The sequence below is a fragment of the Oryctolagus cuniculus genome, chromosome 6 (genome assembly GCF_964237555.1).
Source record: "Oryctolagus cuniculus chromosome 6, mOryCun1.1, whole genome shotgun sequence".
Taxonomy (NCBI): Eukaryota; Metazoa; Chordata; class Mammalia; order Lagomorpha; family Leporidae; genus Oryctolagus; species Oryctolagus cuniculus.
The window spans coordinates 27,190,426-27,202,256 of NC_091437.1; the positions used below are offsets into that span (position 1 = coordinate 27,190,426).

Genomic DNA, 11,831 nt, shown 5'->3' on the forward strand with positions numbered 1-11,831 from the left:
CCAGGACCAAAACAGTACTTGCATGGGAAAGCTCATATGGGATGGCGGTGATTCGGGTGGCAGTTTGACCTGCTGCACCACAATGCTGGGCCCTCGCAAGTTGTCTAACTGGAACTGCACATGTTTATTCACTCTAGCGACTGGTCCATAGAAGGTCTTCAGTAAATATCTGCTGAATCAGGAATGAATGGTACTAAAGGTATTACAAAGAAACTCCCAAGAGACATTAAGGAAGTGGATGAAAGCAGAAGGCAGCTAGACAGATAATCACTAAGAGACTGGCAGGGAGGAGAACACATAAAGGAGAACCCCTTTATGGCCTTAGGAAACAGACACAAGATGGCAATGAAGGTAAAGAAGGAAGATCCTGCCCCTCTAAAAGCCAGAGGCAAAGCAAGGGCTTTGAAGGTCAAGAAGGCAGCGCTGAGAGGTGTCCATGGCTACATACGAAAAAGAGGATCTGAACAGCACCCATGGGCCCAAGACGCTGCTGCTCTGGAGGCAGCCCAAGTATCCTCAGAAGAGTGCCTCCAGGGGAAACAAGCTTGACCACCATGCCATCATAAGGTTTCCACTGACCAACGAGTCTGCCATGAAGAAGACAGAAGACAATAACACACTGTGTTCATGGTGACTGTCAAGGCCAACAAGCTCCAGCTCAAACAGGCAGTGAAGAAACTCAGTGACTCGGAAGTGGCCAAGGTCAATGCCCCGATCAGGCCTGACGGACAGAAGAAAGCGTAAGTTTGTCCTGATTATGATGCTTTGGATATTGCCAACAAAATTGGGATCCTCTAAACTGAGTTCAGCTGGCTAATTCTGAATGTATGTTTTTTCACCATTAAAAAAAAAAAAAAAAAACAGATACAGGGAAGGCTAAAAGCAGTTTGCTGTCAGCAGTCACCACAGGGGCAGCATGAAGCACCAGTGCATCAGTTTAGGGTCAGACCTTTGAAGGCATCTGTTGCCCCGGGAGCACAGTTCTTGTCAGGGTGAAATTTCAGTGCAAGTTTTCGGTAAGCTTTCTTAAGCTCTTCATCACTGGCATTTCGAGGAACTCCCAGAATTTCGTAGTAATTTCTGCATTTTTTGATCCTAAAAAAAATTCAGAAACATGTATGTCTACAAAGGCTCCTATTGTATAATTACTGCAAAAGAATACATCAAATCTCTCTCTAACGGGAGACCCAAAACAAACCTGCAAGTTAGCGAAAAAGTCAATGAAGCATTCAAGTTCATTATCCTTTTCCCATCCAGAGCTTAATGCCTGGATGGGAAAGTACTTTTACATCTAGTTTATTCTTCCTGTATCCCTGCGAGTGACTAGAACAAGTGTGCTAATTCTTACTTCAAGGTTCAGGCTAAGATCCTGAGAGAAGAATCACAGGACAGCAAAGCCAGAAGAAACAGCTGACCACTTCATGTTCTCTCTCTCTTTCCTTGTGGTTATCTTTAAACTGTGGTAGCTTAACTCACTGTACTACAGTGCCAGCTGCTAGTGTCAGGAGTTTATATCTTTCAAGGTACATGTCCATTTCATCTAGGTTGTCTAGTTGGTTGTCATAGGACTGTTCCTGGTATTCTCTTATAATCTATATTATTTTTGTAAGATCAGTAATGATGTCCCCTCTGTCATTCCTGACTTTAGTTATTTGAGTCTTCTCTTTGTGTCCCCTTGTCTAGCTAACAGTTTGTCGATTTTGTTGATATTTTCAAAAATCAACTTATGGTTTTGTTGACTTTATTGTTTTCTATCCTTTATGTCATTTATTTCTACTCTATAGTATTTCCTTTATCCTCCTGATGGAGTTTAGTTTGCTCTTCTGTTTCTAATTTCTCGAGATAGATTAGGTTATTGATATGAGGTTTAATTCGGTTGATATTTTTTATGTGAGCATTTACAGCTGTAAGTTTCCTTCTAAGTAGTGCTTTAGCTGCAGCCTAAACATTTTGCTAAGTTGGATTTTCATTCTGAAATCATTTTCTAACTTTCCTTGAAATGTATCCTGTGACCTATTTGCTTTCTAGGAATCTGTGGCCTAATTTCCACATATTTGTGAATTTCCAAAATTTCTTTCTCTAATAAGAGAACTGATTTCAGAAAACAATGATGTCAACCTTTTAAAATTTATTGAGGCTTGTTTTATGACCAAAGATATGGCTAACCCCAAGAATATGACATGCGTACTTGAGAGAACTGCGTTCTGTTGTCGGACAGAATGCCTCTCGGTGCGTGTTATATTCTTGAGGCAGAGGCAGTGCAGTCAGCTCACACGCCTCCCTGTGAGGTCCTGAAGCTCTTGTGATTCAACAATAATGATACTGACAGCAGCAGCGGCAGGCAGGATTGGCACTGTGCATCCACTCTCTGAGCACTTTACACAAAGTCGCTCCTTTAATTCCATCACACGCTTACCTTTGTACGCCAAGCAGCTGCTCCTCAGTGTAAGTGGAGGTCCCCTCACCCTGGCGGGTCTGATTCCGCTCATTCTCAGACTGCTTTTCCTTCTGCGCCTTCATGCAGTTAGAGCACCCACAGGGATCGTGAGACTCAGGAGCTCTGTCTTCGGGGTACTTGTTTCTTCTAACTGCGTCAATGTACGCTGCAAAGCAGTAGCCTCTCCATTAGGCTTCCCTCGGACCCTGAATATCAACTTCACTACCTGGCTTAACTACTGGGGGCTGTTTGCAGGGAGGAGCAGGTAAGTGTGAGGAACAGGCTAACTTTTAAGCTTCCACACATGCTAGCCATCTGCCTTGAGGAAAGAATACAGGAAGTATGGGAAGTAACCAAGAAAAATGTATAAACACCAGAAACATGAAGTACATTACAATTACAATGATATCCACTATTTCTACAGTAGTCAGCAAATACTCTTTTTTAAAAAAAGATATATTTTACCTATTTGAAAAGCAGAGTTACAGAAAAAGATAGAGGGAAACATAGAGAAAGAGCCAATATTCTTGAATCAGTCTCAAAAGAGGGGTACAAGAGGCATCTGTTCAATACCCTGCCTTTACTGTAGCCCAGGGGGAAGCCTATTGTAAGGAGTGACACTGAGGCATAAAATACTATTCTTTGTTGTAATGCCTCCCACCCCTAAGATTTAAAGTAGAAAGGCAGGGGCCGGCATTGAGGCAACCTGTATGGGCACTGGTTCATGTCCCAGCTGCTCCAATTCCAATCTAGCTCCTTGCTAATGGCCTGGGAAAGCAATGGAAGATGGCCTCTGCCACCCACTGCTCAAAGTACTTGGGCCTCTGCCACCCACGTGGGAGACCCAGATGAAGCTCCTTGCTCCTGACTTTGGCCTGGCTCAGCCCTGGCTGATGCAGCCATCTGGGGAGTGAACCAGCAGATGTCTCTCCCTCTCCCTAAGTCTGACTTTTAAATAAATAAGCAAATCTTTAAAAATACAGGCACTGTGGTACAGGAGGTAAGTTGCTGTTTGGGACACCTGCATCCCATATTGGAGTGCCAGGGAATCAAAACCCATCTCTGTTTTTAATCCAGCTTCCTGCTAATGTGCCTGGGAAGCAGCAGTTGATGGCCCAAGTCCATGGGTTCTTGTCACCCTTGTGAGAGACCCAGGTGGAAGTCCCGCTGCTGGCCCAGCCCGAGTTGTTGTGAGCATTTGGGAAGATGGAAGATCTCTCTCTCTCTTTACTTCTCACATTCTCTCTGTCTCTCCCTCTTTCTCTGTTCACTCTGCCTTTCAAATAAATATAGAAATAAAACTTAAAAAATCAAGAAGAGAGGAGTTAAATTAAAAAAAAAAAAAACCCTAACAATTACAGAACTAGTAGGTACGAAGACACTTCTAGATAGGTCAGGGGGTGAATGGTAAGACCACAAAGAGGGTGCGGTTTAATGGGAGAGGAGTGAACAGATGACAGTGCCTGGGGAATGCAAAGGGGGCCCCGGCATCTAGTCCAAGAGGGCAGAGCACTCAAGTCTTGTCTGAAGGATCTGGACTAGGTTTTACAAACACCTTCCGCTGAGCACCCCTCAGTGACTACCACTTGACACTCTTCCTCCAGGGTGGCCCGGCTAACTCCAAGGCATCATCACGAATGATGGCACACTTTCGCCACAGAGCCTTGCTGGACACGCAGGCTGGGCTGGGTGTCAGTGTGCAGCCCAGGACTTCATGGTCCTGTTTTGTAGCTGGCTGTTCACCCGTCAAACTCTCAGTAGCTCAGGGGTCCACGCCTGTCACATTTCCACTGCAGCATCAGCAGCACAACGCGGGACACATTACAGGTCCGGGGCCAATACTTTCTGCCCACCTGCAGGATGGCAAAGGCCGGCTTATGGGTCCTGATGCTAGCTGGAGGGGCAAGCCAGGACCAAGGGTCAGTTGCTTCTGGAGCCCGCAGCCTGCGGCGGGCCCTCCGGCCACCGGGCGCGGTCTGCCGGGGCTACCGCGGGCCTTGGGCGGGGCAAGGGCCGGGGCGGGGCTGGGGCCGGAGGCAACAAGTCGTCACCGGGTACTCTGGGCTCCCGCCCGGTCCGCAGCCTCAGCCAACCTTCCCCGTTTCCGTATCCCGGTCCCTGCCTGGGCGGTCGTCCAGTCCATCCGGAACGACACCCAGGTTCAGCATCTTCTCCCAGCCTCCATCCTTCGCCTCGGGCCCCGGATCGCAACCCTTTTGCTCCCTCAGGAGTCCCAACCCTGATCTTTCCCGAGCGCCGCCCTGTCCCACCCTCCGGCCAGGTGTCCCACCCGGTACCTTGTGTCCAGCGCTCCCCGCTGCCCAGAGTGGCCGCCATATCCGTTCCTAGTCAGCAGGTCCGCCGAGCCTCCCCCGAGCCCGAAGCTGAAAGAGAAGGGGGCGCAGAGCGCGGGGCACGCTGGTCAGTGTAGTCCAGCCCATATGGGACTGCAACTCCCGGCAGGCTCTGCGCGCGAGCATTCAGAGACGCTGTGAGGTAACGGGGCTAGGCCCTTCGAGGGGCGACGTGGGGAGTTGCCTTGACGCTGGCTGGCAGCTGCGCGGTTACTGGCTCGTCCTCGTGTGTGGAGTGGGGGTAGTGGCGTCTGCCCTGCCCACCCCTGGGAGCAGCCAAGGAGGTGCGGCTGAGGGGCCTGCCCGCGAGATGGACACGGCAGGGCTGTTGGTCCCCTCAGGGCTGTCCGTTTGAAATGTACGCCAGTGGCTGTTCTGCGCAAAGCCTGTGCTAGGCCCTGGGGAGTCCGAGATGAGTTTTGGAGAATGCCCAACTCGTCTCTGGGGAACTTAAAAGCCAAGAAAAATACGAGAGTGATTTACGGGGTTCGAGCGCCGTCCGGAAATGGCTCTCCTCCCTCAGTTCCTCAGCCAGAGAGAGAAGAGGGAAGTTCCTTAGGCCACACTCGAGTCCATCTTTTCCTCAGCCCATTCCTTTCTTCTTAAGGACCGGGCTGTAAAAGGAAATGAGGAACTCTTCCTGTCGTTCCTGGGTTTTCACGGAGTCCAGCAAAGAATAAAAGCGACTCTTCATAGGCGGCAGAGGTCACGGATTGCTTGACATTGTAGTGTTAAGGGTGTGATGGTGGTGGTGTGTTGTGTATGTCATAAGGTCCCGGATAATACCAGCCTATCTGGTAATCAGTACAAGTTGCGCAAGAAGCCAAACACTACCACAGCATCCTGGGGAGCTGCTTTTCCCTGCACCCTAGCCTCTGAATGCAGTTATCAAAGCTGCAGGAGAGAGAAGGATGGAAAATTGAAGTACTGTGTGAAGGATCATCCACGATGACTGGGTAGATTGTATCGTGCCCTAAAACTGAGACAAGGAATTCACCCGAACCCCAGATGAATCCTGGGACACAACATATGCCCAGCTCCTCCAGCCCAGGCAGCTTCACAGAAGGCAAGATCCTAAAGAGGCCACCAGTGCGCAGCAGCCAGGGACCTGATCAGGGGCATGTGTAGATGAACATAAGAGGGGAGTTCTGGTGCTGGGCGGTTAGACAGCTGCTCTAGAAGATGGACAGCAGAGGGTGGGATGCAGCTTGGATTCCAGGGGCACAGGGCTCAGCTCTAGAGGCTCTCAAAGATGTCCAAGAGGGGCTGAGAGTGGAAGTGCTAGAGCACTGTAGATGGAACTGGATGGAGTGGAAGCACTATGAATTATGCAAGTACTAAGAAACAGAGTCCAGGTTCAAGAGCACTGGACAAGATCTGGGGAGCTGGGGTCTCCTGGCGATGTCTAGTACCTCAGCACCCTCTCCCTTCACCCTCTGAAGCCTCCTCTCCCCTTCTTTTTTAGACTTGGCGTGTTTTGCTCCTGGAATAGTAGAAAAATGGTTCAGCTCTGCAGCCTTCTCGGATATTGCCGTGCAAATGTGCCCTTCAGCTTGCTCAGACTTCAGCTAAGGGTTCTGAAGCTGTTTTCCCTCTGACTGTATCACACGAGCCTAGAACTCCAAATCTCCACACTGAGACTTCTTCTGTGCCAGTTTTTGCTTCAGCTCCCCAACCACTCACTCGGCAAGAATAATTTTCCACTGTCAAACTTAATCTCCGCTGTGGCCTAAAAGGGGATGATATGGAGTTTCCAGGGGGAAAGTAGTCAGCAGAAAGAGTGCCAGAACAATGGGGAAGGAAATAAGGAAGAGGAACTGGGATTTTCAAGGCAGTTTTCAAAGAGGAGGAGGTAGGTGTCCAAAGAGGTTCAAACAGGAAAGAATGGTAGACATCCCAAATCCACAAGGAGCCTGACTTTGGGAAATTGTGCCACAACTAGGCCAAGGAAGCCTGCAGCCATCCTTCTTCTGATTAATCATTTTACCAAGTCCTAGCTCAGATTTCTATCCGTTTTCATCACTAACTCTAAAAACTTTATTTATTTATTTATTTGAAAGGCAGAACAGCAGAGAGACATCTTCCAACCTCTGGTTCATTCCCCAAATGGCTGTAACAGCCCTGTCCGGGCCAGGCTGTAACCAGGAGCCAAGAACTCCATCTGGGTCTCCCAATGGGGGCAGGAACTCAAGTGTTTGGTTCATCATCCCCTGTTGCCCAGGTGTATTAGCAGGGAGCAGGATTGGAAGCAGACTAGGCAGGTCTTGAACAGATGTTCCAATATGGGATGCAGGTGCCCCAAGCCATGGCTTAACCCCTTGCACCACAACACCTACCTCTCCACTAACTTTTAAAGATACTTGCTGACGTGTAGTGGACTTTTGCTGGTGATACTGAGGTTTGCTATGTGCTCTGTGTGCTTGAGATGCTTCCCTTTTCTTCCCTGAAAGAAGGATATTGGATAAAAAATCCCTCTGTCCATGTGTCCTGTGTGCCTGAGCTGGTTTATTGGTTGTCCTTCCATAGGATGGAGGAAGAAATAAAAGAAGAAGACTACAGCAAGTGCCCCATCCTGCCTCGTGTGTCTGCTTTAGGACCATGTAGACCCGCATGAGAAGGAGGAAGCCACCTTGTAAGCAGCCACCATCCTGTTGTCTAGACAGCAAGGAAGAGATGTGATCTCAGGGAAGCTGCAGAGGCTGCAGGCTGCACTCGGATATCCTGTCAGAGGTGAGGCTTGTGTTTGCATAAATAGTAGGATCCTCCAGCAGAATCCACTGTAACGTAGTTTGCTGTAGAGCAGAACTCAGCAGTGAGTTCATCCTTAACCCCTTCCTAGAGGATAAGTCACCTAGCAACAGGAAAATCAACATGGCTAATGTGGTATTGCTGTGTCAGTGTCAGGGTAACAACCTTTCAGTCTCAAAAATATTAATGCCAGTCACGCCCCTGCCCACATGCATATAAATACCTTATGACTAACAGCTCACATTTGCAGGACATTGTCCAGAATCGGGAAAATGTGTGGCCTTGTAATGGAGATGTTACCTTGAGTGAAACCCATGTCCTTGACCCGATTAGTCCAGGGTGATGAATCAGCTGAGCTAAGTGCCCATGGCACTCACGGAACAACACCGATTCAAGCAGAACCCAGCACTGCTAGACATTGTTAGGTCACCTGGAGGGTTCTATCCCCATGATGGATTTTTATACTGTAACTGACTAGTAAGTTATGTGCTCTGGAAGTGTGGTTTCAATCAAATATATATGAATTATTTTTTTGAAGTACTGTAGCAGTAATGTCATGAGTTGGGTACCTCAGGAAATAGTTTCTGAAACTCAATTTTGCAGATCCAAGGTTTCTTGGTGAGAGCTCCTGGGAACAAGAGCTGTGAGGAATAAGAGAAGTGGAATCGGTCAGGGGAAGAAATGGAGACAATGGGTCCAGTTCTTCACCCTCACCCCCACCCCATCTGCAGTTGTTGCCTGGCTTTGAGCCCCCCACAGCCCATACTCCCAGCAGCAAGGAAACAAGTGTGTTGGGCCCACAGCGAGGCCTGGATGGTGGTACTGCAGATAGTCTGCTACAATTGCTTGCTAGGACTTGGACTTCTGATGAGTCTCCAAATTTTGATTGCATTTTATCTATTGGACACCTCTGGAGGGAGACAGAGCTGGGTAGGGATCATTCTCCCCGGGGACTACTCCCCTGTGGGACTACACAGGGAAATGGAAGTCCAGACAATGTCAAGGACTTGCACAGGAGGGATCTCTCAATCGTTTGCATTTTTTCTTACATCTAGAGTTTAAGAACTGGAAAAGATACTGGAAGCCAAATAGCCCAGCCACCTCACTTTAAAAGTAAAAAACCTGGGGTCAGCACTGTGGTGTAGCTGCTATGCAGTGCCAGCACCTGCTATGGGCACCTGTTTGAGTCCTGGCTATTCCACTTCCAATCCAGGTCCCTCCTAATGTGTCTGGGAAAGCAGCAGAAGATGGCATAAGTGCTGGGCCCCTGCTACCCACATTGGAGACCCAGAAGAAGCTCATGGCTTCTGGTTTCACCTTGACCCAAACCTGTAGGTCTCTCCCTCTCTCACTATGCCTTTCAAATCAACAAATGTATTTTGATTTTTTAAGTGTTGAATCTGTGGGGATTTTTAAAAAATAAGGAATGAGGTTTGGAGAAAGGGGATGTTCGGATCTGTGGTAGAACCCAACTTTCTCCACCCAAAACAAGATTTTTTTTAATTAAAAAATTACTTATTTATTTGAGTGATACAGAGACAGAGATCTTCCATCTTCAAATGCCCACAAGAGACAAGAGAGCCAGACTGAAGCCAGGAGAACTCTCCATCCAGATCCATTCGGTAGCAGGGACCCAAATATTGAGCCATCCTCATCTGCTGCTTCCCATAGCAGGAAGCTGGAGCTAGGAACCAGATTCAGGAATCGAACCCAGGCACTCTGTATGGTATATGGGCATCCCGAGTGGCATCTTAACTGCTGTGCCAAGCATCTGCCCCCCCAAGCCAGTTTTCATTACCTAGGATGTGCTGGGCATTGTGTGCCACACAGGAGCTAAAGACATTAGAAGGTGACACATCTTGCCTAGAGGAATTTATAAACTAGTAGATTTTCTCAGTCTTTCTTTAATGGCTTTTTTCTTTTCAGAAAAATATTGCCTTTTAATTTAGATTAATAGCATTATTATGCCTGTCATCTTATAGGAGGAAAATTTTTTATGGCCATACATCTAAAATAAAATAACAGAATGATGTGTAGTTATGCTTCCTTAGAACTGCCTTTCATTTAAATATTTGGCAGGTGAATAGGCTCTGGAGTGAAAACATCTTTTGTTATTTTTTTAGAAAGCTTTTATTTAATAAATATAAATTTCATGGGAATGGCTTTTGGTCTTTAATAACATCTTTAAAAAAGATTTATTTATTTGAAAGGCACAATTACACAGACAGATCTTCCAGCCACTGGTCTACTCACCAAATGGCCTCAATGGCAGGGGCTGGGGCATGCTGAAGTCAGGAGCTTAGAACTTCATCCGGGTCTCCCATTTGTGTGCAGCAGCCCAATCACTTGGGACATTTTCTACTGCTTCCTCAGGTGCATTAGCAGAGAGCTGGATTGGAAGCGGAGCAGCCAGGGCTCAAACCAGCAGCCTTATAGGATGCTGGAGTCACAGGCAGTGGCTTAACCTGCTGCACCATAACAACCCTACTTTAATAGTCTTGATAAGGCAGGGAGAATGAAACCTTTTATTCTAGGCTTTCCTCTCTCATATCATTTTGTGAAATCTAAACCAGAAAAAAACAGTAGCATATATGCTGAAGAGTGAATAAGTTGTGTTCTACTGAGTTCTAAACTGCTCCTTAGCAGCTGCTTATAAAGTTAAATGCTCCCTGCCGGCTCCACGGCTCGCTAGGCTAATCCTCCACCTTGCGGCGCCAGCACACAGGGTTCTAGTCCCAGTCGGGGCGCTGGATTCTGTCCCGGTTGCCCCTCTTCCAGGCCAGCTCTCTGCTGTGGCCAGGGAGTGCAGTGGAGGATGGCCCAAGTCCTTGGGCCCTACACCCCATTGGAGACCAGGAGAAGCACCTGGCTCCTGCCACCGGATCAGCGTGGTGCACCGGCTGCGGCAGCCATTGGAGGGTGAACCAACGGCAAAGAAAGACCTTTCTCTCTGTCTCTCTCTCTCACTGTCTACTCTGCCTGTCAAAAAAAAAAAAAAAAAAAAAGTTAAATGCTCCCTGTGTATACACTCAGATGATTCCCCTGGATTCTCCCCAGACAAGATTAATTTCCAAGCCAGTGTCATGGTAGGTAGGCATGCCTTTATTAAGAAAGTAAGTACTTCCTTTCTTTTCCCTCTCTTTATTAAAAATTTTTAGGGGCCAGCTTTGTGGCACTGTGGGTTGGGACACTGGCATCCCATATGGGCTCTGGTTCGTGCGTGTTCCAGCTGCTCCACTTCCGATCCAGCTCTCTGCTATGGCCTGGGAAAGCAGTGGAAGATGGCCCAAGTACTTGAGCCCCTGTCATCCATTTGGAAGACCTGGAAGAAGCTCCTGGCTCCTGGCTTCAGCGTGGCTCAGCCCTGGCTGCTGCAAACATTTGAGGAGTGAACCAGTAGAGAGAAGATCTCGATCTCTCTCTCTCTCTCTCTCTCTCCCCTCTACTTTTCAAAGAAACAAAAAAAAATACATCTTTTAGAATTTAAAAATTTAATGAATTTGAAAGGCAGAGCAAAAGAGAGAGGACAGGGAAAGACCTTCCATCCGCTGGTTTACTCTCCAAATGGCCGAAGCCAGGAGCCTGGAACTTCATCGAGTCTCCCACATGGGTAGTAGGGACCCAAGTACTTGAGCCATTACCTACTACCTCCTAAGATGTGCATTAGGAGGAAGCTAGAGTAGGGAGCAGATCCAAGACTGGAACCAGTCCAATATGGTATGCAGGTAGTGTCTTAAACACTAGGGCAAACACCCACCCCACCTCCTTCTCTTTAAATGACTTTAGAGTATTTCTGCAATCCTTTGTCCTGTTTCTAGGACACAAAGGTAATAGCTTTCTGGGGTAATGTGGGTGCGTTTTTGCTTTATAAAGCTGCAGACCTGTCCTTGCAGCAAGCCCTCCCAGTCCTTATGGTCCCATGGCTAGGACCAAAGTGATGCCAGCTTAGCCTGGAGTAAGCCAAGGGCAAATGCCCGCAGATCATTCGGCTCCCACCACTAGAGTTTCATAGTCAAATGTTTTGGGCCCCCCCGTTCTCATTCTGCGGTTTTAAAACTTCTTTGTTGGTGATGGTCAATCTGTTTCTAGCCCCTTGTTTCCCTCTTCTCTCCAAGTGGTTGGTCCGTGGCCTCAGCTCTCAGTGACACCACAGGTGAATGGAGGCAGACCTGACAGAAGTTCCCCTTGACTGCCCATGGTTCTCACAGAGCTGCCCACAGGTACAGAAACTTACACACATGCCTGGCCTGGGAAAGCAAGCCCCAAAGATGCTTTGTTAAGAAACAAACATA

The 11,831-nt window shown here is 47.9% G+C and overlaps 1 protein-coding gene and 1 long non-coding RNA gene across 21 annotated transcripts in view; one reads left to right on the plus strand and one right to left on the minus strand.

The window, feature by feature from the left end:
- Positions 1-7,944, minus strand: part of DNAJC18 (DnaJ heat shock protein family (Hsp40) member C18) — a 30,782-nt gene extending 22,838 nt beyond the window's left edge. Inside the window, exons 1-4 of one of the 7 annotated variants that reach the window (XM_070076192.1) lie at positions 7,840-7,944; positions 4,735-4,821; positions 2,417-2,603; positions 950-1,095 (exon numbers count right to left, since the gene is read on the minus strand). In XM_070076192.1, the coding sequence (XP_069932293.1) occupies positions 950-1,095; positions 2,417-2,603; positions 4,735-4,774 (373 nt within the window). In that variant the 5' untranslated portion in view covers positions 4,775-4,821; positions 7,840-7,944. Of the gene's footprint in view, positions 1-949; positions 1,096-2,416; positions 2,604-4,734; positions 4,822-5,274; positions 5,294-7,762 lie in introns of those variants that run through there. The other 6 variants (XM_070076193.1, XM_051843432.2, XM_070076195.1 and 3 more) reach the window with 6 other exon arrangements.
- The window catches only part of SMIM33 (small integral membrane protein 33), a 59,324-nt gene continuing 50,061 nt past the window's right edge, over positions 2,569-11,831 (plus strand). For 2 of the 14 annotated variants that reach the window (XR_011389756.1, XR_011389751.1), the window contains exons 1-3: positions 4,595-4,933; positions 6,257-6,643; positions 7,318-7,521. This is a non-coding gene — a long non-coding RNA (small integral membrane protein 33). Of the gene's footprint in view, positions 2,703-4,476; positions 5,858-6,256; positions 6,644-7,317; positions 7,522-11,831 lie in introns of those variants that run through there. The other 12 variants (XR_011389752.1, XR_011389749.1, XR_011389757.1 and 9 more) reach the window with 10 other exon arrangements.